Source organism: Podarcis pityusensis, assembly GCF_964106645.2.
Source record: "Podarcis pityusensis genome assembly, chromosome: 2".
Taxonomy (NCBI): Eukaryota; Metazoa; Chordata; class Lepidosauria; order Squamata; family Lacertidae; genus Podarcis; species Podarcis pityusensis.
Window position 1 is genome coordinate 39,319,488 of NC_138029.1, and position 23,131 is coordinate 39,342,618.

Genomic DNA, 23,131 nt, shown 5'->3' on the forward strand with positions numbered 1-23,131 from the left:
AGCACCTAGAAAGGAATGCTGTGATCACCAATAGTCAGCATGGATTTCTGAAAAATAAGTCATGTCAGACTAACCTGATCTCGTTTTTTGACAGAATTACAAGCCTGGTAGATGAAGGGAACGCAGTGGATGTAGCCTACCTTGATTTCAGCAAGGCATTTGACAAGGTGCCCCATGATATTCTTGTAAAGAAGCTGGTAAAATGCGGTCTTGGCTATGCTACCACTCAGTGGATTTGTAACTGGCTGACTGACCAAACCCAAAGGGTGCTCATCAATGGTTCCTCTTCATCCTGGAGAAGAGTGACTAGTGGGGTGCCACAGGGTTCTGTCTTGGGCCCGGTCTTATTCAACATCTTTATCAACGACTTGGATGATGGACTCAAGGGCATCCTGATCAAATTTGCAGATGACACCAAACTGGGAGGGGTGGCTAACACCCCAGAGGACAGGATCACACTTCAAAACGACCTTGACAGATTAGAGAACTGGGCCAAAACAAACAAGATGAATTTTAACAGGGAGAAATGTAAAGTATTGCACTTCGGCAAAAAAAATGAGAGGCACAAATACAAGATGGGGGACACCTGGCTTGAGAGCAGTACATGTGAAAAGGATCTAGGAGTCTTGGTTGACCACAAACTTGACATGAGCCAACAGTGTGACGCGGCAGCTAAAAAAGCCAATGCAATTCTGGGCTGCATCAATAGGAGTATAGCATCTAGATCAAGGGAAGTAATAGTGCCACTGTATTCTGCTCTGGTCAGACCTCACCTGGAGTACTGTGTCCAGTTCTGGGCACCACACTTCAAGAAGGACACTGACAAACTGGAACGTGTCCAGAGGAGGGCAACCAAAATGGTCAAAGGCCTGGAAATGATGCCTTATGAGGAACGGCTAAGGGAGCTGGGCATGTTTAGCCTGGAGAAGAGGAGGTTAAGGGGTGATATGATAGCCATGTTCCAATATATAAAAGGATGTCACATAGAGGAGGGAGAAAGGTTGTTTTCTGCTGCTCCAGAGAAGCAGACACGGAGCAATGGATCCAAACTACAAGAAAGAAGATTCCACCTAAACATTAGGAAGAACTTCCTGACAGTAAGAGCTGTTCAACAGTGGAATTTGCTGCCAAGGAGTGTGGTGGAGTCTCCTTCTTTGGAGGTCTTTAAGCAGAGGCTTGACAACCATATGTCAGGAGTGCTCTGACGGTGTTTCCTGCTTGGCAGGGGGTTGGACTCGATGGCCCTTGTGGTCTCTTCCAACTCTATGATTCTATGAAATTAGAACAAATTGTTGAGTAAGCATCAAGTAAATTCTGCTGCAAGTTCAACTCTTTAAGTCTACTAAAATTAGGTTCAGGGTTGTTAATTTAGCCTCCATAAAATTATACTGATGAGCTTTAAAACAGTTTTATAAGTCATGAGCTATTAGTTACTGTGCCTTCAGACACAGTCCTGAATGGAGAACGTGATCCAAGATACTTTGGAGTGTTATTTTATCTCCTAAACAGTAACAAGTCACGAACTGAAAATCTCCTTGCTTGGAATGCAAAGCTTATCTTCAGCTGTTTTATGAATGGGCCCATAGCAAACTACAGTAAAATTATTCATAGGGATAGAGATTATTCATTGGGTTTTCCTACAATAGTACAGTTGAAAGGAAAGATCTTTTGATGGTTACAGAGTTTTGCCTTTGTCTTAGGAATCAGCAGTTGCTGCATTAGCTGCTCTGTGTAATGAATACTACTACATTGAAGAGGAGGGAGCAAATCCAGCTCAGCAAGGTACTGATTCATAATGTTTGTCTCTTGCCTTTATTAAGGGATAGCCTATGATGATCTTGTTAGCTAGAAAACTTCCTACAGGAGAACTAGTCCTTAAATAAACATCTCAGTGGTTAGCAACTTCTCAGGACCAGCCCAGTTATGCGGGCTTCTAAGACGCACTTAATTGGAGGTGACAGTAGCATTGCTTGCCCCTTTTGGAGAAATGACAGAATTCTGATTTGCACACGTGTGAGACAGTGTTGTTTGTAATATGCCTAGTAAAGTGCCACTTGAATTAAAGCAGTGAAAGTGTGCACTTCTGAATCAGCTCTTCACTACCATTTTACTTCTCTACAATGGAGTTAGAATTAATAAAGTTTTGTAACATGGGAAGAAAATTTGCAGATCAGAGCTTTTATGGTGGTATTTGGGGTGTTCCATAAGTGCTATAATACTGCTAATGCAATGGGACTCCTCCCTTCTCCCCCCTGCACACATCCAGAAACCTCCTCATATCTGTTCTGGAAGCTTGAAGAAACACCTTGGACAGATTTGGGGCAGGGGCGGGCTGAGGAGAAGGGAGAAGGCCTTATTGTGCAAGCAGAAATCCTTGTGCTGGCAGAATTCATTAATTAGCATTACATTGAATACAGCCTTTTATGCATAAAGTAGAAAAAGGCATAATGCATAAAACAGCTGGTACCGGCAGGCATGATCCAGCAAATGGCACCCTGGCACAGCCTTCTACCACTTTATGTAGAATGTGCTGCTTCCTCTGTATCTCTCTCTCTCTCTCTCTCTCTCTCTCTCTCTCTCTCTCTCTCTCTCTCTTTTAACCTACCCTGCAGAGAGCCTGAAAAGGAGAGGAATCCAATTGGAGGGAAATAGGATTAATTAGAGTAAGATTGCTGGTGGCTAGCAACACCCCAACTACTATCCTCTAATTTGGAAGAATTTACATGGCCTCCACCCTAATAAGTAACATAGCAAAACATGGTTAGTTTTTGTACGCAGTTGGGCATGATAATTTACCTGCAGAGCTTGATGCTCTGGGTTTTGGTTATAGCTTGAAGATCTAGCTTACATCTTCAAGGTACAAGCTTCACAATGGAAATGAAGATGCGCAGAGTAGCCATCATATATTTTTTTTTATATGTAGTGATATTTTTATACATAATTTCATTCTCCCTGTTTCCAGCAGTTTCTTCCCTCTGTAATTTGTTGTATTTTTCTTCAACACTTGCTTTAGCTTGTAGCCATTATTTCTGTTAAATTAACAGTTTAGAGATCATGTATTTCATTGTGTTATCACATTTACATTTTCTTACTAGTGCCATCTTATAGTCCCATAGGCACTGTTGGGTACTTATCAAGAAACAGCCTATGCGGAGCTTTCTGCAACCTTATAATTTGGTTCCTTGTGCTGCTAACAAAGTGTCTTTGAAATTAAAATGAGTGCTGATGAAATTTCATTATCTTGGGTGTTCTCACAAGACATATAGACAAGAGTAGGATGCCTGTGTTGCTTCAGGCCTCAGTGTTTTATATTTGCACAAATAGTTTAGAGATATCTAAAATACCTGTGCTGTTTCTCAGATGTTCGCAGACAGAGCCTCTTTGAGGTGTGTGTTTGTGTATTTTCCCATTCTATACTTTTCTGAGCATCTTAAAGTTTATACAGTGGTACCTCGGGTTACATACGCTTCAGGTTACATACGCTTCAGGTTACAGACTCCGCTAACCCAGAAATAGTACCTCAGGTTAAGAACTTGGCTTCAGGATGAGAACAGAAATTGTGCTCCAGCGGCTCAGCGGCAGCAGGAGGCCCCATTAGCTAAATTGGTGCTTCAGGTTAAGAACAGTTTCAGGTTAAGAACGGACCCGAGGTACCACTGTAGATCATACTGATGAATTGATTTAAGCAGAAGTAATAAGCCTCTGCATGTGCTAAGAAAATCCATCTTAACGTGGTCTTAATTTGAGCCAGGGTCATTGGGCTTGGTTCTACAATCAGTACCAGGGCTTGGCAACCCCAGACAGTGTAAAGCAATAATAAAAAAAAAAAGGAAATGCATTTGAGTTGTTGCAGAACTCCTTTCCTTCGGCATTGATTAATCACAACCAGCCCCTTCATAGCTACACAATTTCCAGATAACAGTGTTAGTTGCAGTTCCAGGCAGGAACGAATGTGGGCATCTCTCACTTTAAAAATCAAGCACTACCTCCAACAGCTGTGCTGCAGAGAAATTCCTTCAGAAATGTCACCTTGTTACCAGGTTCCAGCGTATGGAAACCACTTCCTGGAATCTAGTGAAGCATCTTCCTTAAGAGATGCAAGGCTGGAACTTTCAGTAGATTTATGCTCGTTGCTGCCTTAGAACACATCCTTCAATTCAGTTGTGAAAGGATGAAACTTTGAATGAAAATTAGGCCTGCACAGTCATGTTGAGTACACTGTCCTGCTTTCCTAACAGTAAAAAATTTCCATAGTAAATCATTTGAATGACTAGACAATGACTGCAGCAATTTGAAATCACCTTTTCTCTCTCTCTGGAAATAATTTATGCAAATATTCTAGGACTTTGGCACAATCTCCCCACTCCCCACCCCGTGCCAATTTCTAATTAATGATACTATGACTTGTATTTATCTAGATGAACTGGTGAATCAATACATTTCAGGCCTTCAGAGCCATGAGGAAATGACTCGGTGTGGCCTTTCATCAGCCTTAGGTGCCCTTCCTAGGTTTCTTTTAAAAGGCAAGCTTCAGGAGGTGAGTTAGAGAGTGGGGATTTAATATTTTTAATATTTTTTTGTAAGTGCTTAAAGGAATATCATGAAGGAACATACAGCAATACAGTATTGCTGACCATGTTTGGTGGTTTATAACCAAATCTCTGTCAAGGTTTCTGTGTTAATCTTAGTTTCTTGTGGAAGTGATTCTTTGAAGGGATGAGGGATAGACACCGTACTCATAATAGGGCAAAAAAAGGCAACCAAGTAATGGGCAAAGGGTAACGATTGCCATATTGTGGAGCGGGGAAACAGTTTCCTCTTCTAATGTATTGCTCTCCAGCAACACTCTTCAGTAGCCCACATAGGGCAACTCTTCCTGGGGGTGTCACTGTTTTCTTCCATGGCAAGCGAAGCAGGAAAACTAACAATAAAAAGCTTAGACTTTTTATATATAGTTAGACATTCAAACCTCAGAGTTGTGCCAGGGAAAAGAACAAGTGTTACGCACACTTATGAGAAGGAGTTAAGTGGAAAGAGACAAATTTGCTTTATATCTTTACAGTAGTGATAGGGAACCTCCATGAGGGCCAGCAGTCCTTCCCATTTGGCCCATAGGCCATTTTGGTGAAGCCACACCGACCTATGATGTCATATGACATTAGATGTTGTACTGGTGAAGCTGTGGCACCACATTCCAAAGGAAGAATTGGGAGTGACTCTCTATTCTTCCTTTGTAGCTGTGGCTATACATTTGAATATGATGCCAGGTGGGTGGCCCTGCCCAGCTGTCAAAACGGCCTGAGGAGGGCTGGCCAGTTCTCCACCTTTGCCTTATAGAAAGGTTATCCTTCCTTGTCAGATAAAGCATGTTAGTGAAGGAGTATCAGGAGGCTTGCATTGGACAGTCTTTGTATCCTGTACCTGTCACACAAACAGAGGGTGAATTTAGGATGGAGCTAGATGCCTGGCAGCAAACACAAGATTACTGGTTGTGTGTTCATGTCAAGTGTGCAAACTGTGTGTGTGTGTGTGTGTGTGTGTGTAGCCACTTTAACTTCTACTGCTTTTTAGATAATTTCTCGCAAGCAAGCTGAATACAATACTCATATACCGTTTTTGTATTGTGTTGTTCCAGGTTTTAGACGGCTTAAAGGGAGTCACTACCATTTCCCCTCAGTATGTGAGCTTTGCTGAATCCAGAAAAGATGGCCTAAAAGCTATTTCAAAGTATGTTCAACAGTTTGTTTTGTATATGCCTTTATATTTGCCCTGTAATGTGAGTGCCATTAATGAGGGGAAAGTGTTGGCCTTGTTTTTAAGACTCTGCCCTTCTATATCAGATAATAGGGAACCTTGTGTAGCTCCTGGGGCCTTACCCACATGACCTTGAGTTCTTTGCTGGCACAGGAAGGAACAGAAAAGCAGCAAATTTCAGGCACCAAGGCCCACTCTGGATCAGGTCCTAGTGTGGGGGATAGAAGGGCTTTCATCCCTTTCCCCACCACTTTTGTGTATACATAGGTTGCAACCAATCCATTGCAACCTATGTATACACAAGCCCTCCTTAGGTGGTACCAGGAAGGGTTAAGTCATCACGGAAGGGATGGGTGCACTACCTCTGCACCCTCTTCACTGTTCTTGCTGCCCTCTGACTCCTGGGAAATGACCATGTGAAGTAGGGAGCCTCTCCTGTACTTGTGGGGGCTCCCCATGCATTTTAGAAACTTGGACCATAAGGTTTTCAAACAGGTGATGAGCTTCCCTCAGGCTTCCTGCTGCACAAGGTTGCCTTCCCCGAGGTGACTGATGAAGAGACTGTTGCTGAGGCAGGCGGAGCTAACATGTTCATCCCCACTGCCTCCTCACACCTTACTGGAAATGCCTGAAGGTTACTGTGAAAAGCTCACTTAGGTCCTATGTGTTTCTGTGTACGTGTGTTTGATTATGGGTGTGCCTGGCTCTGTCAGTTGCTGGAATGTGGTTCCCTCAAAGCTTTCTGTGTGGCAAGTCGCCATGTGATCTACATGGCCACCACAAATCCACATACCTATGTCTCTGATAATCAGACCTGCTACTAGGGCCCCTGTTTCTCAGAGGCGTAACCTCAGCACAGTTGGCTAGCTCTTCATTTCCCAAGGAATGAGTCACTTCTAAGAGATTTCCCTCTTCCTAATAGTACCTTCCTTCCATAATACCCCAGGTCCATGTTACAGCAGATAATCTGCCACCCTTGGGAGTAAGATGCTGCTTTCATTTTCCCCGAAGACCTCACCCACCAACCACCTTCCCTCTCTTGCACTCAGAAGATCAAACTTGTTCCCTGACAGCCAGGAACTCACCTGTGAGTTGGAAGTTTGTAGAGCACTTCCAGAAGCCCACAATTTTAGAAAGTACATTTCATGAACATCGATAATTGATACCTTTCATAAGTATGTTTAGCAGTTTTGTTTGCTATTAATGCACACATTTTAATATGTGAGTCATTTGTGTGTGTGTGTGTATATATCCTCTTCCTACAGGGTTTGCCTAACAGTAGGGGTGAAAGGGGAAGGATCACCAGCTGAAGTTGTATGCAGAAATAATGTCACGGAGATATACAACATATTGCTGAATGGTCTTAATGATTACACAACGGACAGTCGGGGTGATGTTGGAGTATGGTAAGGCTTTGTTGTTGCTTATTGTCCCATCAAGACAAAAAGTGGATAGGATTCAGAGAAAGAGCCCAGCAAATATTACAAGGCATTCTGGAATAGGATGCCATTTCAGTTCTATCCCACCCAGAGGAATCTCTTATTGAACTACAAATGTAACCTGTAGAATGAAAATGCTAAAAGTATGCTAAAGGCTTTTATTACGTTTCCGACTCATGAATACCATTGATGGGCATTCACTTCCGAAAAATATACAGTGGTACCTCCAGTTGCGGATGGGATCCATTCCGGAGCTCCGGTCGGATCCCGAGGTTTCTGCAGCCGGAGGGACCACTTCTGTGCACACACGTGCAGCAGTAGAGCGCTTCTGTGCATGCGCAAAGCGGTAGACCGCTTCTGCACACTTGTGCGTGGCAAAAACCAAGAAATATACTTCCGGTTTTGCCGCTTACGTATCCCAAAGTTTATGTAAGCGGAGGGATACATAAGCGGAGGTATGACTGTAATTCATAGAGCAAGAAGGTTACAGACTCTCCCATCCCTTTCACCATTCACTTTCATTTGCCGGTACTTTAGTGTTGTTTTAATACTTCCTAGGGCATATCTATAGCCCAAGTAACAAGATTGACTGCTTAACTTGCATGCTGGTGATTAGACAGCAGAGGGCGCAGTTGTACCAGCTGTTGGGCTCTCTCATACTTGTTGCTACCTTTTGCAAGCATTTGCTCATATTATTTTAAAAGCAAATGAGCTGCTGCTATCTCTACTATCTACATTCCCTAGAGTGTTAATTTGACATAAACACAATGGCATAAATCCAGCTCTGCTTTGGGTGCGCTGAAGCCCATGGATTTAAATGTCATTAATAAACAACCTCCTTTCTGCCAGAAAATTCCCAAAATTCAAGCTTTTTTGATAGTTTCGTGTGAGAATTCCGGTTGGTTGGTGTGCAATGTTCACTCTCCCACTGTTACATCGTGTCAAGTCAGGATTACAAATAAATAAGATAAATTGTTACACTTTGTACCCTTTAACTAGTGCTTTCGTTCCATTCCAACCACATAACAAGCGTAATAAACTCAAGTCTTCATCTTTGAGCCCCAAATCCAAGAATAAATAGTGCAACGTCATGTCAAGTACCCAGTGCCTAGAAAATATAAGCTATGTAGCTATCTAAAATTCTTCTTGATTATATTTTAGCGTCAAGAAAATATATTTATTTAAAATATTCATCATAAGGTTTCAGTGTGGGATACAAACAAATACTAATCAAAACATAAGGGGATAACATTACGGTCACCATCAGTCTTAAAACTACAGTGCAGCACCTATAAAATTCCCAGCCAAACATTGAAGTTAATGTGGTGAGGCTGAACAAGCTGCAGCTTAATCCAGGCAAGACCAAGGTGTATGAGTAAGAGAACTGGATATACGGTTCTAGGTGTTTTTGCACTCCCCTTGAAGAACCACACCGGCAGTTTGGGAATGATCCAGAACTTGTCACCAACTGAGGAAGCTCAGGTGGCAGCTGTGGCTAGGATAAATTCAGCTGGTACACCACATGTGACCCTATCTAGAGGGGTCACATGTGGCGTACCAGCTTGATAGTTACCTTGCCTCAGTTATCTATGCATTTGCTGCAGCCAAACCATACTGCTGCAATGCTTTCTGTGTGCTGTTGCCTGTGAAGGCTGGAAACTGCAACTGGAAACTTGTGGCTGAGGCCAGGTTATGGGAACATCACCCATACCGTACCAGTTGCAGTGGTTGCCCATGTATATCAAGGCCCAATTGAAAGGGCTGGTCATTACCTTTGACACCCCGAAGATTCTGTGGCCAGGTTACCCGAAGGATTGCCTGCGCTCCTAACAAACTACATATACCTTGCAATTGGCATTGGAGGACTTGCTACATTGCCCACTTGTTAAGATTATCCGGCCCTTGTAACAGAGGCTTCTCACCAGTGGCCCCACGGATGTGGAACTCAGTTCCTTCTGAGACTCAGCAGGCCTCATCCCTGTCAATGTTTAAGAGGGCCTTGAAGTCCTGCTATTTTCTTGATGGCTTCTGGTTAATGCATACTGCAGTTTTATGCTGGCTTTTGGATTTTCACTGTTTTATTGCTGACTGCTTTTGTTGGGCTCTTAAGAGTAGACATGAAATGATATTATTATTATATTGCAATGCTGTTTTGATTTTAAATATTGTTATAAGCTGCTTTGTGGAAATACTTTCACAAAGACCAGTGTGGACATTTCTTCAGTAAATAAACTTAAACCTTGTTGGTTGAGGAGAGGACCAGAAGATGGGAAAGCTCTCAGTGGTCTTGCCTCTCTTCTTGCAACAAAGATGAGTGGTTTGGCATAAGAACTGGCTGGAAGGGCACTCTTGTGAACCTTGCCTACTTGGTACTGCTCTTTTTTATTTTCTTAAAAGTATGTATTTTACGTACAAAAGTCAAACAGGTTTAGGAAAGAATTGCTCTTGTATATGAAGAAAGCTTTGGTAGGATCTTTTTTTAAAAAAAAAAAGATTCGTGGGAAAGCTAACCAACTGTATTTTCCATATGCAAACTTAACATTCCTTTTGACAGTTTGGACATGTCCCAGCGCATAAACTGTCTTCAGGTGTTGGATATGAGTACCTTAATAGTAAGATGTCATACAAAAAGAGGAAGAAGTATTCTTTGATGAAAGGTTGCCAAACGCTATGATGCAGTTTATATTCCCCCCCCCCCCGCCTAATTCTTACTTACTTGTCCACCCATTTTCAGACTTCATATGCATTTGCCTTCTTTTCACCTTGGAAAAGTACAAAAATACAAAAGGCAGGCCACTGTGATAAGATAGTGATAAGAAGATCAGTTCTCTGTTACTAAAGTAGGTTAATAGCTCTTTAAATACTCATTGGAAGCACAAAGGTAATGCATCTGTAGACCAGGTTTTAGCTTAATTATGTGAACACATGGAGTATTCATATGCATGAAAAAGACGCCAAACTCTATTGAGATCAGGAAGGAAATGTTCTGGGCCAGCCCAGTGTGTCCTAGATGAACATAAGTTGCTTCTGTTTGTGCAGGTTGGGACACCCATTTTCTGCTGACCCCCCCCCTCCACACACACTGCAGCCCTCTGTACCACATCCTACTCTGTTAACACCCAGCTGGGATGCAGTCCCAATTCTGCTCACCCTTCTCAACAGTTGCTGTCTACTAATGAAGTACAGTAAGAATCACATCATTTGCTTCCTTGCAATTAACTGGACGTATAACTTGGCCCTTAGAATGGTCCTTTGTTTTGTACTCTTCCTTTGTTATACATCCAGGGCTATATGTATTCTATATCACAGAGACTGACATGGAAGAAAGCACACTGATATATGAGACTGTGGCGTGAAAGTATATTATTCTGATCATAGAAGCAATGTAGATTTACATGAAGCATGTCCATAAGAAGTTATAAATTTACAATGGCAACTTGCTTATTTTAACAGGGTGAGAGAAGCTGCCATGACCAGTTTAATGGAAATGACCCTTTTGTTAGCACGGACTGAGCCAGAGCTAATCGATGCAAATGTGTATGTATTTTGCAAATATAATCTGTGAATGCCTGCTGTATGGTTAGGTGATGAGCTGTTTCTGTAAAAGGCTCTTTCAGTAATCCCTCCTACCTATGGGATTCAGTTACTTCCATCAATACTGCTAATGAAAGAACTAGAGCACAGCCTATCTTGCATCTGTTGGTGAGTTCAGGGAATGCAGATTGTAGCTTTTGATTATCCCTTCTTTGTTAAACTGCTTTACGTTAATAGCTATTCCCGCTTAAGATAGATATTGTTCCTTTCCTGTGCCACGAAACACTGTATCTATTTTTATATAATTATACATTTGAAAAGTTATAGCTATATATGGGTTATAATAAAAGAATTAAAACCTTTAAAATACTGTGCTAGATACAGTTATAAAGAATAGTCAGCACAGGGAAAGCAGTCAAAACAGCTGTTTTGCCAATCTTGTAAAAAAAAAAAAAAGGCAAGCTGACTAGATGTGCTTCATGGGTCTTCAAAGCTAGGAGAGAAATCTGGTCTAACCACCCCTAGTAAATCTCAGGGCAAAGTAAAAGTATGGCTTCTTTACACAGCCGTTCTCGCTTCCTTTGCTGAAGGAATCCTTAGCAGGGTCTGAATGGAAAATGTTAATGGGGACGGGGAGTAGTCATGTAGGGAGAGGTTTCTCTGGAATATGTCGCTCCAAATGAATGAGTGTTCTGTGTACTAAACTTTAGCTCCAAGCGGATCATGTGCTGTGTGGCTCAGCAATCAGCTGAAAAAATCGACCGATTTCGAGCCCATGCAGGATCTGTATTCCTCACACTTCTGTACTTTGACGACCCTCCAATTCCACACATACCCCACCGGGAGGATTTAGAGAAAATATTTCCAAGGTAACTAGTATCTCATTGGTTTATCATAGAATTGCACAATAAACATTTGCCCATAAACATGAAAGAACTCTTTATTTAGAAATATGTTGAAAGAATATTTCATTCTGTCTTGTTAGGAGTAGGCTTTTGAGATTCAGAGTGGCTATTTGTGTTTATTAGAGAAGGAAAAGGAAAGGCAACCTAAGTTTTGTTCTGGCCGGATCCATAAATGGGGCTTGGGGAAGCTCCCAGAGTTGTTGGACTCTCACTCCCATCCTACCTGGCCATTAACCATGTTGGTTAGAACTGAAGCAAATTGGGGTTCAACAACTCATGGAGGGCCACAGGTTCCCCATCCCTGCTGTAAGTTATCAAGTGTGTGGGGTTTTCCACCTTTGGTCATTTCGTCAATCCAGTAACTAGTCTTCGCACAGGGTGCGAGTTATCAGCAGTTCCAAAAGTAAGTAAAATGTACTGATTTGCTAAAAATAATGCTTCAGAAGCTGATGTAAGCTAAGCATACTTTGTGCATACAATTCAACTTGGCATCTCAAGCATTCCTGCATTTTGCAGAGCGATCCTATGGGGCTGATGCAGAAATTCCATGGTAGAGCTACTACTTGCTGGCTTCATGCCTTATAGCTCCCTTGTGGTCAGCAGGAAAGAATTACCTATAGGAGCTTCAGGACTGGGGTAGTTGGAAGTTTCTGTTGTGTGTCTGTATGCAGAAAGAATGAGGGGACCAGGATATTCTGGAACCTTGCGCCATTCCTGGTATTCACCCAAAATGTTTCACTGCTCTACCCCCACCCCAGCAGGACATCTGCACCTGCCAACCTTTCCCTGGGTGGGTGTACCTGTGGCACTATAAGTGCCGCCCCACTCGCTGTGATCTCTCTCTACCAACAGAATGGGGCATAGCTGCATCTTGTGGCCCCACTACATGTCTTTGACTGACTTTTGGATTGCACTTTCAACTGAATTTTAAAATGCATTAATGTGTAATACAGTTAATGGTAATAGCACATTATGAAAGCCCCATTTAAAATATGGTTATACTGCTGCATTGACAAAGAGCATTTCTGAGTATCACTATCAAAGGATGCCAGCTTTGATTTCTGTGGATAATTTTTCTACTTTAAAAATGGAAATTTCAGAGCTTAGCAGCAGTTTTGGTGAAACAAACCATTGCTCCGGAGGAAATAAGGCTTATGTTACCTGCTTTCTATTGCCCTTGCTTCAAAAGGGACCAACTTTTCTGTTGTTGACAGGTCAGAGGCAGTAACCTTAAACTGGAATGCTCCATCGCAAGCCTTTCCCAGAATCACACAGCTTCTGAGTTTGCCATCTTATCAATACCATGTTCTGACAGGACTGACCGTGTCCGTTGGTGGATTGACCGAATCAACAGTAAGTGAATTTAAAGAAAATGCTTGATCAGTAGGCGGCGTCTACCTTAAGAGTGACTATGTTAAGAACCATGATCATTTCTGGAAGCAAGTTGCTGATGTTTGTACTGCTGGAGTCTTTTATTGGGGTATGAAAGTGTGGGAGGCACCCAGCCTATTGCTGTTTAGCGTGGCTGAAGCCTGGTTCAGCTCATCCCTGTTTGTTTCCATATAGCAGTTTTCATCACTTCACTACATACCTCTTTTCCTTTATTCTAAGGTGCTGCAGCACAGCTCTGGTAATCTGAGAAACCCGAGGCCAAATGAGAGAAGTCCACACTGCAGTTCCTCCCCACACCAACATCACCTTTCTTGAAAACTGAGGTCATGCTGGCATGGAGAGGACTGCCGAAGAAACATCACAAACAGAGCCTTTCACTCCCCCGTTTTCCAAATTTTCTATATAAATTACAATTAGCACCTTGTTCTTGGGCAGGCTTCCGAAATCCAGAAGAGCACAGTTTGAGCACAACTTGACGATCTTGCCAGTCTCTCTGGATAATGTCAAACGCCATACAGCCTTAGAAACCTATTGGTATTCTAACTTTATTTCACTTGCAAATTACTTCAACTGCATTTTGCTTTTAACAAGCATTTCTACTTGTCACTGTGTTCCTTGTAATTTCCTGCCTCCAGTTGCCTCTGAAAATGAAACTAACTTGGAGGATTTTTATTATCACTATTGGCAGTCACAAGTAAATTAAGAATGTGGGGCAGCTTACAGCTCAGCCCTATAGGTTCCTATAGAGGGCTGTGACACCGTTGCCACCTAATCAGCATCAGGTAGTGACTGACAGCTTCGTGTTTCCTCTTTCCTACTTGCTGTCCTTTCTCTGTACTCCATTTACAAATGGGTGTTGGTGAAATTCAGCTTAGTCACATAGCTTTGTTTGGCCAGTGAGAACACGATCCCATCTGCCCATCAATGTCCTTGCAGGCTGTTGCAGTAATGTGCTTTGGTTCTGCAAGTCTCCCCACCCAGTACTTACTGTATAGCAGCTTATCAATGAGGCTGAGCTACTAGTGTCTGGGAAGCCTTGTTCTTATGAGCACAGGATTCAGTAAATCATTGCACCTTTCTGATCCTGCCCCTGCAACACGATGTCCTTGTCCACATTCATTTCATGCACAGTTGCACTGCCTTGAGTTATTGCAGTGGTGTAATATCACTACTCAGAATCATGTGAGTGCAAGAGTCCTTGAACCTGATTCTGGTCCTTTTCTTTCTACAACAGACCATCAGGCTCCCAGCACTGTTAAGTGTGTTGAGCCTTCACATTTGTAGAATGCTTGAATGTTCGGTTCATGATGTCAAACTCTTGCGGGTTTTCATAATGAGGTGGAGATTAAATTTAATTTTGCTTTAAATATGAGGTTTTTCCTACCCCAAGTTTCACAGTCAGAGAAATAGCCTTGAGTTACTCCAAGAGGTCACACAGAGGTTCTTGCCCCCAATATTTTCATGTTGGGTTTTTAGAATTTGTTACACTTCAGTTTTGAGAAGTGTAAACAGTTTGATTGCTTCCAGCTCTTTTGATTATTGTTGGCTCTGCTTGCTTGTTTAAGAGAACAACCTTCTGTTCCGCTTCAAAAACACTGTTGAATCATTAGCTCTTTGTAGACCTCCCTAGAATATATCTCAGTTTACTTGGGTTGTAGTCCAGTAATTTCCAGACATGAAAGAAGGGCTAGTGTGCCTCTGAAAATGCATTCATTAAATAATTAAAATGCTCCTGTGAGCCCCAAATACCACCTACAAATTGGACTGCTTGCTGAATGTTTGAAATATTTCCATTAGCCTCCAGTGGAGCTAGGTAATTCTACCCTGTCTTTGCATCAGTTTGATCAGTCAGTCCTTCCCAGTGCAGATTTATGAATTGCACATTTATGAAATTATGGAATTCTGCACAACACGATTAGGTGATTGCCACTAGTTTAGATGGTTTTAAAAGGAGATTAGACAAATTGAGTATAGGTGTATCCATTGCTTTTAGCTATAAAAAGCTATTTTAAACCTCTTGTGTTCAGAGGCAATATGGGGGCAACAGCATAGAACATGTTTGCCTTCCTGCCCTGCTTGTGGACTCCCCAGGAGCAGTTGGCTTGCCACTGTTGGAATTAAGATTGTGGACTATGTAGGCTTTTGGTTCCAGCATGATTCTTATGTTCTTGAGATGCAGCAGATTTATCCGCCTTTGGGGAGCTGCACCTGGAAAAGTGATTTGCCCAGAAACACAGCAGGTTTGCTATTGTGAAGGAGGGTACTTCTTCTTGCACACTCTTCAATGTAAACCTTTGGAGTGTAAGAATGAAGTGTGCTTCCTATTTTAAGTTGGGAAACAAATGTGCTTTACTTATCACATGTCTGGGAAACACTGTTCTAGCTCATGTCTCTCTGATAAGTATATGGAACTATGAAACAAACAAAAGATTTTAAATTCTTTTTAGTTTATACAGCACAGTGGCTCTTATTCTTCAGTGAGGGAGCTGCTGTAGCTGAGAAAAATTCACTGTCTCAAATTATGTAACTCAAGGTTTCCCAAACTTGGGTCTAAAGCTGTTTTTGGACTACAATCCCCATCACCCCTGACTACTGGTCCTGCTAATTAGGAATGATGGGAGTTGTAGGCAAAAAACAGCAGGAGACACAAAAGTTTGTATTGGGTCTGTCAGGCCTTGTTGTGCTCTGTCAAAATAATAATTTCCATTCTGCACAATGGATTGCCAATTTTTTTCTTCAAAATAATTTGTGAGATTAATCCTAACAGCCACATTTGCATTTTTTCATTAGATATATTTTGATAACTTGATAAAGATCAGTGCATAGAAAAACATGAACTACAAACCATGGGAAATTGAAGAGCAGCAATAATATCCTGCCTAAGGTTTCCTTTTACTTTGTGAAACTGCATCTGACATATTCAACCTTCTCATCTTAGCCATTAGTGATCAAACCAAAGGTGAAAGCTGCAGGAAACTATGTAGCACAGGAGGGATTCATCTAGAAAAAGAGAACCAAGTGTTGTCACATAGGATAAGAAAGTGGGCTCATAGGTTGTATCTGGTATACGTGACAGCATAATCAAGTGGCTGAGAAAAGTAGGAGAGAGGGGAAATACCGTGAGTTCTTGTGGGTCAACATACTATTTTCCCAATCATGAAATTAGGTCAATACATTACAAGATGAGCTTTTCAGATTGATGAGATGACAACTTCCGACTGGGAACATACAGTTCAGTATTTGAATACAATTCGGAGCTCTAGTATTGTTAAAGAAGTGCCTCTGCATCCAAGTTGTCCCATGGCTGGCTTGTCAAGTTTGCAAATGGATATTAAAAGCATTTGAAAGGGAAAGGAAGAGACAGCACTAAGGGGACTGGAAGGCAAAAGAGTACAGAGGCAGAGGCTCAGTATAATCCTTTCAGTGGAGAAAAGATGCACCGGGTTGGAGCCTAAGTCACACTTAACTCCCATTGATTTTAATGTGTTCTAAGTTAGTTATGTATGAATTTCCATGTTGATTTTAATGGGACTGAAGTAGGACATTACTTGCTCTGGATCCAGTCCAGCATGACCAAATGCTAATGACAGGATTCTATATTTTTGCCACTTCAGGGTAGTCAATATGTCAACATCTGAAATAATCCAGAAATGATGCTCTCTTTTATTGGCCCTAATGGGCTGTAATGCACTATTCACCGGTCCCCTGCACTGGAAAAGAAATATGACTCGCTGAGTATGCCTTTATCTTACTGTTTGGAAAATCACTGGTGGTGAGGCATTGTTCTCTTGTGCCTTTATACCATATTAAAAGAACTTTAAGGACTCACAAAACGTGCTGAATTTATTAGAAGTGCAGTAGTTCCTGTGAATCTTACTGCAGTCTGGATCTTAAGGGTTAGTCACAGAGGGTGGACGAAGGTAACGTCCTAAACATAGGCAGGATCCCCCAGTAGCCATAAAACCTAGCAGTCTGTGGAAAGAGGTCCTTGTTTTCTCCCTTCCATCCAAGTCTGTTTAGCAGTTATAAACACTGTGCACATGTAGAAGGGACTGTGTTAACAGTGCACATATTTCCTGGATAAAATGCAAAATGTGCCATGCCACTGGCTGCTTTTCTTGCTTAATAAGCTGTACATTTAAACATCCAACTACATTTCCTATTTAACTGAAATGGCACAATGTTACCAGGTTGTTATGGGTCCTTGGTTATAAAGGATGCCGAAGTGCATTTTTCCTATTGTTCATGTAGTGTAGAATTCCTATCAACTTTAAAACCTCAAAAATAAATTTTCTCTTCTCCCTTGCTCCCCACTCTGGAAAAAAAAGTCCCTCGGAGATATAGTGAAGGCCGAAGTTAATCTTTTCATGCTTGTTTATTGGAAGTGTTTTTCGCTTGCAGGTAAGGTGCTCATCACAGAGCCTGTTCAGCTATCTGAAAGGAATTCAGAGCAATATGGATGCAATGAACATCTTTTGTGATACACTGCTCAAGGTCTTTGAGGACAATCTGCTGAATGACAGGTAACCTGCATCTTTCTATAGGGGCTTGTTGGGCACATTCCTGAATGTATTCCTGTGTTACCAGATAAATCGCTAAAAAACGTCACTATAGTTTTCCATCTACTCTCTTTGACTTGGAATCTATGGTTATGAAAAAGCCTAAGGCCAGAAGCGCAAGTCAGTGGGCCAATATTTTTTTTTTGCTGAGTTGCCAGGCATAAGAGATAGGAAGGCACAATAACTTGGCTAACCAAATTGCATTTGGGGGATATTTTCCTGAATGGAGCACAGGCTACATAACTAAATGGCAGGAAAGGGGAACTGGATCTGGCCTGAGGATCCAGAACTGGCCCCCACCTCTGCCTCCCTGTCTTGTCACCTGACACAGAATATGATATCAGTTGATTCAGTGTTCAAGCCATGGGAGCAGTCACAGGCTAATCTCCAAATTTGGCACTGTATTCTCACAGCACTGAGAACAAAGCAAAGCCTCTGCTGCTGGCTGCCTCTTAATTATCAAGGAGCAAATGGAGGCTTATCTCTGAACTTGGTGTTATGGTCCCACAAAGCACTCTAGAAGAGAAACGTGCACCTCACTATGTGACACGCTCTCTCTCATGAACTATGAGTCCCAGAAGAACTCGTTTGTTCCTTCTGGCATTTATTTCCTGTGCACAGGCAAGAGGAGCCAATGGAGTGGTAACCAGTTAGCAGCATGTCAGAGGAACAAACACTAGAGTTATCAGGGAACATGGGATGCAGGCTCTAGAACATAGGTGAGGAAATGAATTGTAGGCCTCTGATCATCCAAGAATATAGGGCATGAGATCTCAAGGGCAGGGAGCAGTGTCACCATGCACAATTAATATGGATACAGTGGTACCTTGGTTTACAAACTTAATCCGTTCCGGAAGTCCGTTCTTAAACCAGAGTGTTCTTAAACCAAGGCAGGCTTTCCCATAGCAGAGGTGGGGACCCTCCAGATGTTTATGAACTCCAATTCCCAGCGGCATGGCCAGTGGTTAGGGGTGGTGGGAGTTGTAGTCCAGCAACATCTGGAGGGGCCACATACTCCCCACCTCTGCTCTAAATTTTCGAAACAGATGAGGGATAGGGTGTGTATGTTAATGCTTGAACACTGCCAGTAAAACTATTTCCTCATCACATTCTGAAAGGGTATGTAGGCCAACAGCCAGAAAATGACTGTGTGCAGGCACACGCCCCACTCCTTAATGGGAATATTCAGATGTGTGTCTCAATGTATAAATTACAGAAAGGAATCCAGGAGCCTTGCCAAACTCTTGCAGACTCTTATCTGACCATTCCCTGGAGCTAAAATGGTTGAAGTTTGAACTTCTGCACTTTGTTTTTCCCATTTCAAATTTTGTTTAGGAAACGAACTAAGTATTGTGTTAGATTCTGGATACTGGAGAGCCATTGCGTCACAAGTTTTCACACTCCTGCACTGTTTGTGGGCAGAGCTGGACAGTAGCCTTGCAGATGTGTGGTGCCCACACTTGCCAAGATAGCAGGAATGTGATGGTGAGGGCACTTGCAGGGAAGTTTTTGCAGGAGGGAAGGTGCACAGTCCCGTCTCCCCATCCCTTTCATTGCATGTTGATTCCTTGCAAATGATTCCTACCTTCTGGGCAGACCTGGTTTCAGATCCTGGCTTAGGGAGAAAAATTAAAAATCCGTCAGGTTGGTAAATAGGGAGAAAGTATTCCTTTGATTCTCACCCCAACACAAAGAGCATCTAGTTTTGCCCTGTAAACACCACAGTGTGTGATTCCCCCAATGGAGTAAGAATGGTCATACGGGCACTGCAAACATGTGTGACTGTATTACCACCTGACTACTGCTTTATGATCTCACGAAGTGTGCAGTTAGCTCTCAGTCATGCTCTCAAACTAGTTTTGGCTATCTGAAAAGACAGAAGTGTATGAACTTTGGCAAAAGTTTCTCTTTTTAATCTGAACTGTGAAAGTCCCATTGCAAGTGGTGTCAAACATGTTGTTCTGTCTTCTGTGTGTTTTCCTCATTAGGGTATCTGTACCGTTGCTAAAGATGCTGGACCAGATATTGGCCAATGGCTGCTTTGATATTTTTCTAACAGAAGAGAAGTAAGTACTAATGAGCAGAGTATAAAGCCTCTCTTTCCCTGCCTCTCCTCCAGTTGCTGCTGTGCTGCAGGAAAACAAGCCATAGTATGGCTGGGTGTGTCATCTGAACCCACGGTCATGATGATCAGAAGCCAAGGTTTTTTGCTTACTGTGTGTGGTTTGTTTCTTCCAAACAAACTAGCCTGTGTTCAGACAACACAACAAGACAGACTATGGCATGTTCCCCTGCAACAAAGCTGGAGTGGGGAGAACCAAAGGGCCTGTAGCTCATTCACAGTGAACTAGTTTGTTTTAAATGTGGTTTAATGTGATGTGCAAACCAGGTCATAAGCAGTACTAAGAGTTGAGTTGTAAATCCTGTTTACAAATTAAACAGAACTAATGACAATCACCCGTGATGTCAGTCTCTTTGTAGAAATAATCCCAGTGAACCACTGAACAGTATCTTAGTAAAACTACCTCAAGTGCTTGCGTGCACACGCACGCACACTTGATCGTAACAAAATCTCAAAGTAGATACTTGAGTCATGTTGTTCTCTTGTCCTATGAGATACCAAATGAAAGGGCAGGAGAAACTATTCTTTCCAGTTTTAGTAGCATATCCAGTATTTATACATGAGTGTCAGTTGCAGTTTTCTTTGTATATTATACTTGTATGACCATTTGCTGAAGGTGCAGTAATGTGCCATCCGATGGAGTGTGTTGCTACAGGTTTTAAGCAACAAGTCAGTGGTGCTTTGACTTCATCCACAGATGGGTGCTTTCCTTAACAACAGTAATTTCATACCTGTGCAGGCTCTCAGATGGAGGGCACTCTGTGCTCTTGATTTAGGGACCACCCTGAGTCATGTCGTGATTGATCTGATAAAAATGCTGCTCACCTTTTTTTAAAAAAAGCTCCATTTTCAGGAACACGTGTGCCCAATTTGCATAACACAGAACCTTTTAGACAGATCCCTTTTCCCTGTTCACTGATCCTGTTTCTGCTGGAGTGCTGCCCATACAGGAGAAGGAATTTTCTCAATTTCCTTTGGAGAGGCTGTGCTATTTGAGATCACCCATAGGTTAGAGTTAGTTATTACAAATGTGGAATTGGCAGATGACAGAAAGCAAAGCAGGTCTATTTCAGATGCAGAATCCTACACATTAGACTACATGCACTAAATTTTTTCCAGATGCTCAGCTGTAATTGGCCTCTTTGCTGAATGCCTGTATTGTCATTTCCTTTGGAAATCACACCTCATTCCCTATATTGCCATTGTCCTGTGCTGAAAAGCAGCAAGCACTCCTGTTAACTGAATTAATCTCCAATAAATTCCATCCTGTCTATGCACAGCCTTGCATAATTGCTAACAAAGTTAACCTGGCTTGAAACAAAGAATGCAGAATCCATTCTGCACTCTACCTTGCAGCAATATTATACAGATAGAATGTGTTTCCTTAGGGGTAATTTACACATGTGCAACTTTGTGCAGCCTTGCTTACAAATGGAGAGTCTGGATAAGATAGAAACACTTAATCTTATTGAACCAGCTTTATTTTTGGGGGTGTATGTGCGTCTAAACTAGTTTAAGAGCTACATGAAATCTTTTCCCATTCAGACTTAAAACATAACATTAAAAATATATATATTCAAAGCTTTAGGCATAGAAAATAGTAGTTTATATCATACTAACCAGCATGTGGAGGGACGCAGGTGGCACTGTGGTCTAAAACACTGAGCCTTGGGCTTGCTGATCGGAAGGTTGGCGGTTCGAATACCCCACAACGGGGTGAGCTCCCGTTGCTCGGCCCCTGCTCCTGCCAACCTAGCAGTTCGAAAGCACATCAAAGTGCAAGTAGATAAATAGGTACCGCTCCGGTGGGAAGGTAAACGGTGTTTCCATGCGCTGCTCTGGTTCGCCAGAAGCAGCTTAGTCATGCTGGCCACATGACCTGGAAGCTGTATGCCGGCTCCCTCGGCCAATAAAGCGAGAGGAGCGCCACAACCCCAGAGTCGTCCACAACTGGACCTAACGGTCAGGGATCCCTTTACCTTTTTAACCAGCATGTGATTACTAGGCCAAGATATTAGCACCCCAAACGGAAGTCCACTGTGCCAGCTTAGTGGTTAGTGATTGCTTATGTAACGTCCAACACAGTTTGCAACACTCAGGAGAACTGGTCCCCTCTGAAATAATGTTTACTTAAAATTTTCAGCCACCCATTTCCTATGAAGTTACTCACACTCTGTAAAGAAGAGAGCAGAAGATCTAAAGATATCCAGAAACTTCGCTCCAGCATTGCAGTGTAAGTTGGAAAAAAAATTGTAACAAAGCAGAGGGACAACTAGGGAACTATTAAAATAACCTAGTGCATTGAGGAAAGAATTGTCATTGCATTTGTGTAGTGGCTTTGGGGCGGGGGGCACATGAAAATGTAACAAAAAGCTCACGTCCCATTGTAAAGCAATCTTGTGATTTCACTCTTTTGTTTTTTTAAAAAAGTGCCAATGCATTGTTGCCATACTGAATTTAGAAGCACCTTGTATGAGTACTGATTCTAAAGCAAATACTGCTAACTAAAACATCCCTAGTCTGTTGATGTATGGCCTTAACCATAGGGCAGTTTGGGTTGTGATACTCTACAGCAGTGGTTTTCAACCAGTGTGCCATGGCACCCTGGGGTGCCTTGAATGATAGTCAGGGGCAACACTGGCCCCTTTCCCTCCCTCCCTCCCCCGATGCCCTCTTGCGTCTCTGCCTCCCAAAAGTTTGCACAGCTGTTTATTGCAACAGCCCTGGCTATAAGCTCCCCAGGCAAATGGTGCCTCTGGGGCTGGTCAGGGGGTGCTTCCCAGGCCCCTGTGGGGCAGTGTGAGGAGGCCTCTCTCTTTGGGGCAGGGGAGACACCAGGGTTGGCAGCTGTGGCTGCCCAGAGGACTCCCAAGGAGAGGGGAGATAAGAGAGGAGAAGAGGCTGAGGGAACACTCCACAAGGGGGAGGGTGTTTGAAAAAGGGCCAGTGGCTGTCAGCTCTGCAGGCAAAGGGGTGACATAACTGGGCTGCTGAGCCCCACAGGGGTGCTGCAGAAAGAAGGCAATTGGTCAAACAAGCCATGTACTCAAAAAGGGTGAAAACCTCTGCTCTACAGATACTCCCCACCAGCTAAATAGGCTAGCTGCTGAAATAATCAGCATTCTGAGGTCTTTGTAGGACTTGATGGGGATTTCTAGAACCTTGCTGCTAATGGTTCACTTGTTTTAGTAAGCTGCTTCTCTCAAGTTTGTTCACTTCTTTCATGTAGCCGATCTGCTGCCATTGTAGTTGATTGATTGATTCAACTGAAGAACTAGACAACACTTGCTCTGTTTGTTTGTTTTTTTAAAAAACCACATAAAATTAATCTTTCTAAGTGTGTGTTATGGAAACTTTTAAAGTTTCTTTTTTTAAAATATAAGACTTACTGTTTTTGCAGTTCTAATAATCAGTTCTAAATCCACC

The 23,131-nt window shown here is 42.4% G+C and overlaps 1 protein-coding gene across 4 annotated transcripts in view; it reads left to right on the forward strand.

The window, feature by feature from the left end:
* TBCD (tubulin folding cofactor D) overlaps nucleotides 1-23,131 on the forward strand; it is a 135,812-nt gene that overhangs the window by 107,154 nt on the left and 5,527 nt on the right. For all 4 annotated transcript variants that reach the window (XM_080993611.1, XM_080993614.1, XM_080993613.1 and 1 more), the window contains exons 27-36: nucleotides 1,701-1,782; nucleotides 4,419-4,537; nucleotides 5,636-5,727; nucleotides 7,020-7,160; nucleotides 10,647-10,730; nucleotides 11,438-11,596; nucleotides 12,847-12,985; nucleotides 17,426-17,547; nucleotides 19,572-19,649; nucleotides 21,849-21,938. In XM_080993611.1, the coding sequence (XP_080849737.1) occupies nucleotides 1,701-1,782; nucleotides 4,419-4,537; nucleotides 5,636-5,727; nucleotides 7,020-7,160; nucleotides 10,647-10,730; nucleotides 11,438-11,596; nucleotides 12,847-12,985; nucleotides 17,426-17,547; nucleotides 19,572-19,649; nucleotides 21,849-21,938 (1,106 nt within the window). The remainder of the gene's footprint in view (nucleotides 1-1,700; nucleotides 1,783-4,418; nucleotides 4,538-5,635; nucleotides 5,728-7,019; nucleotides 7,161-10,646; nucleotides 10,731-11,437; nucleotides 11,597-12,846; nucleotides 12,986-17,425; nucleotides 17,548-19,571; nucleotides 19,650-21,848; nucleotides 21,939-23,131) is intronic.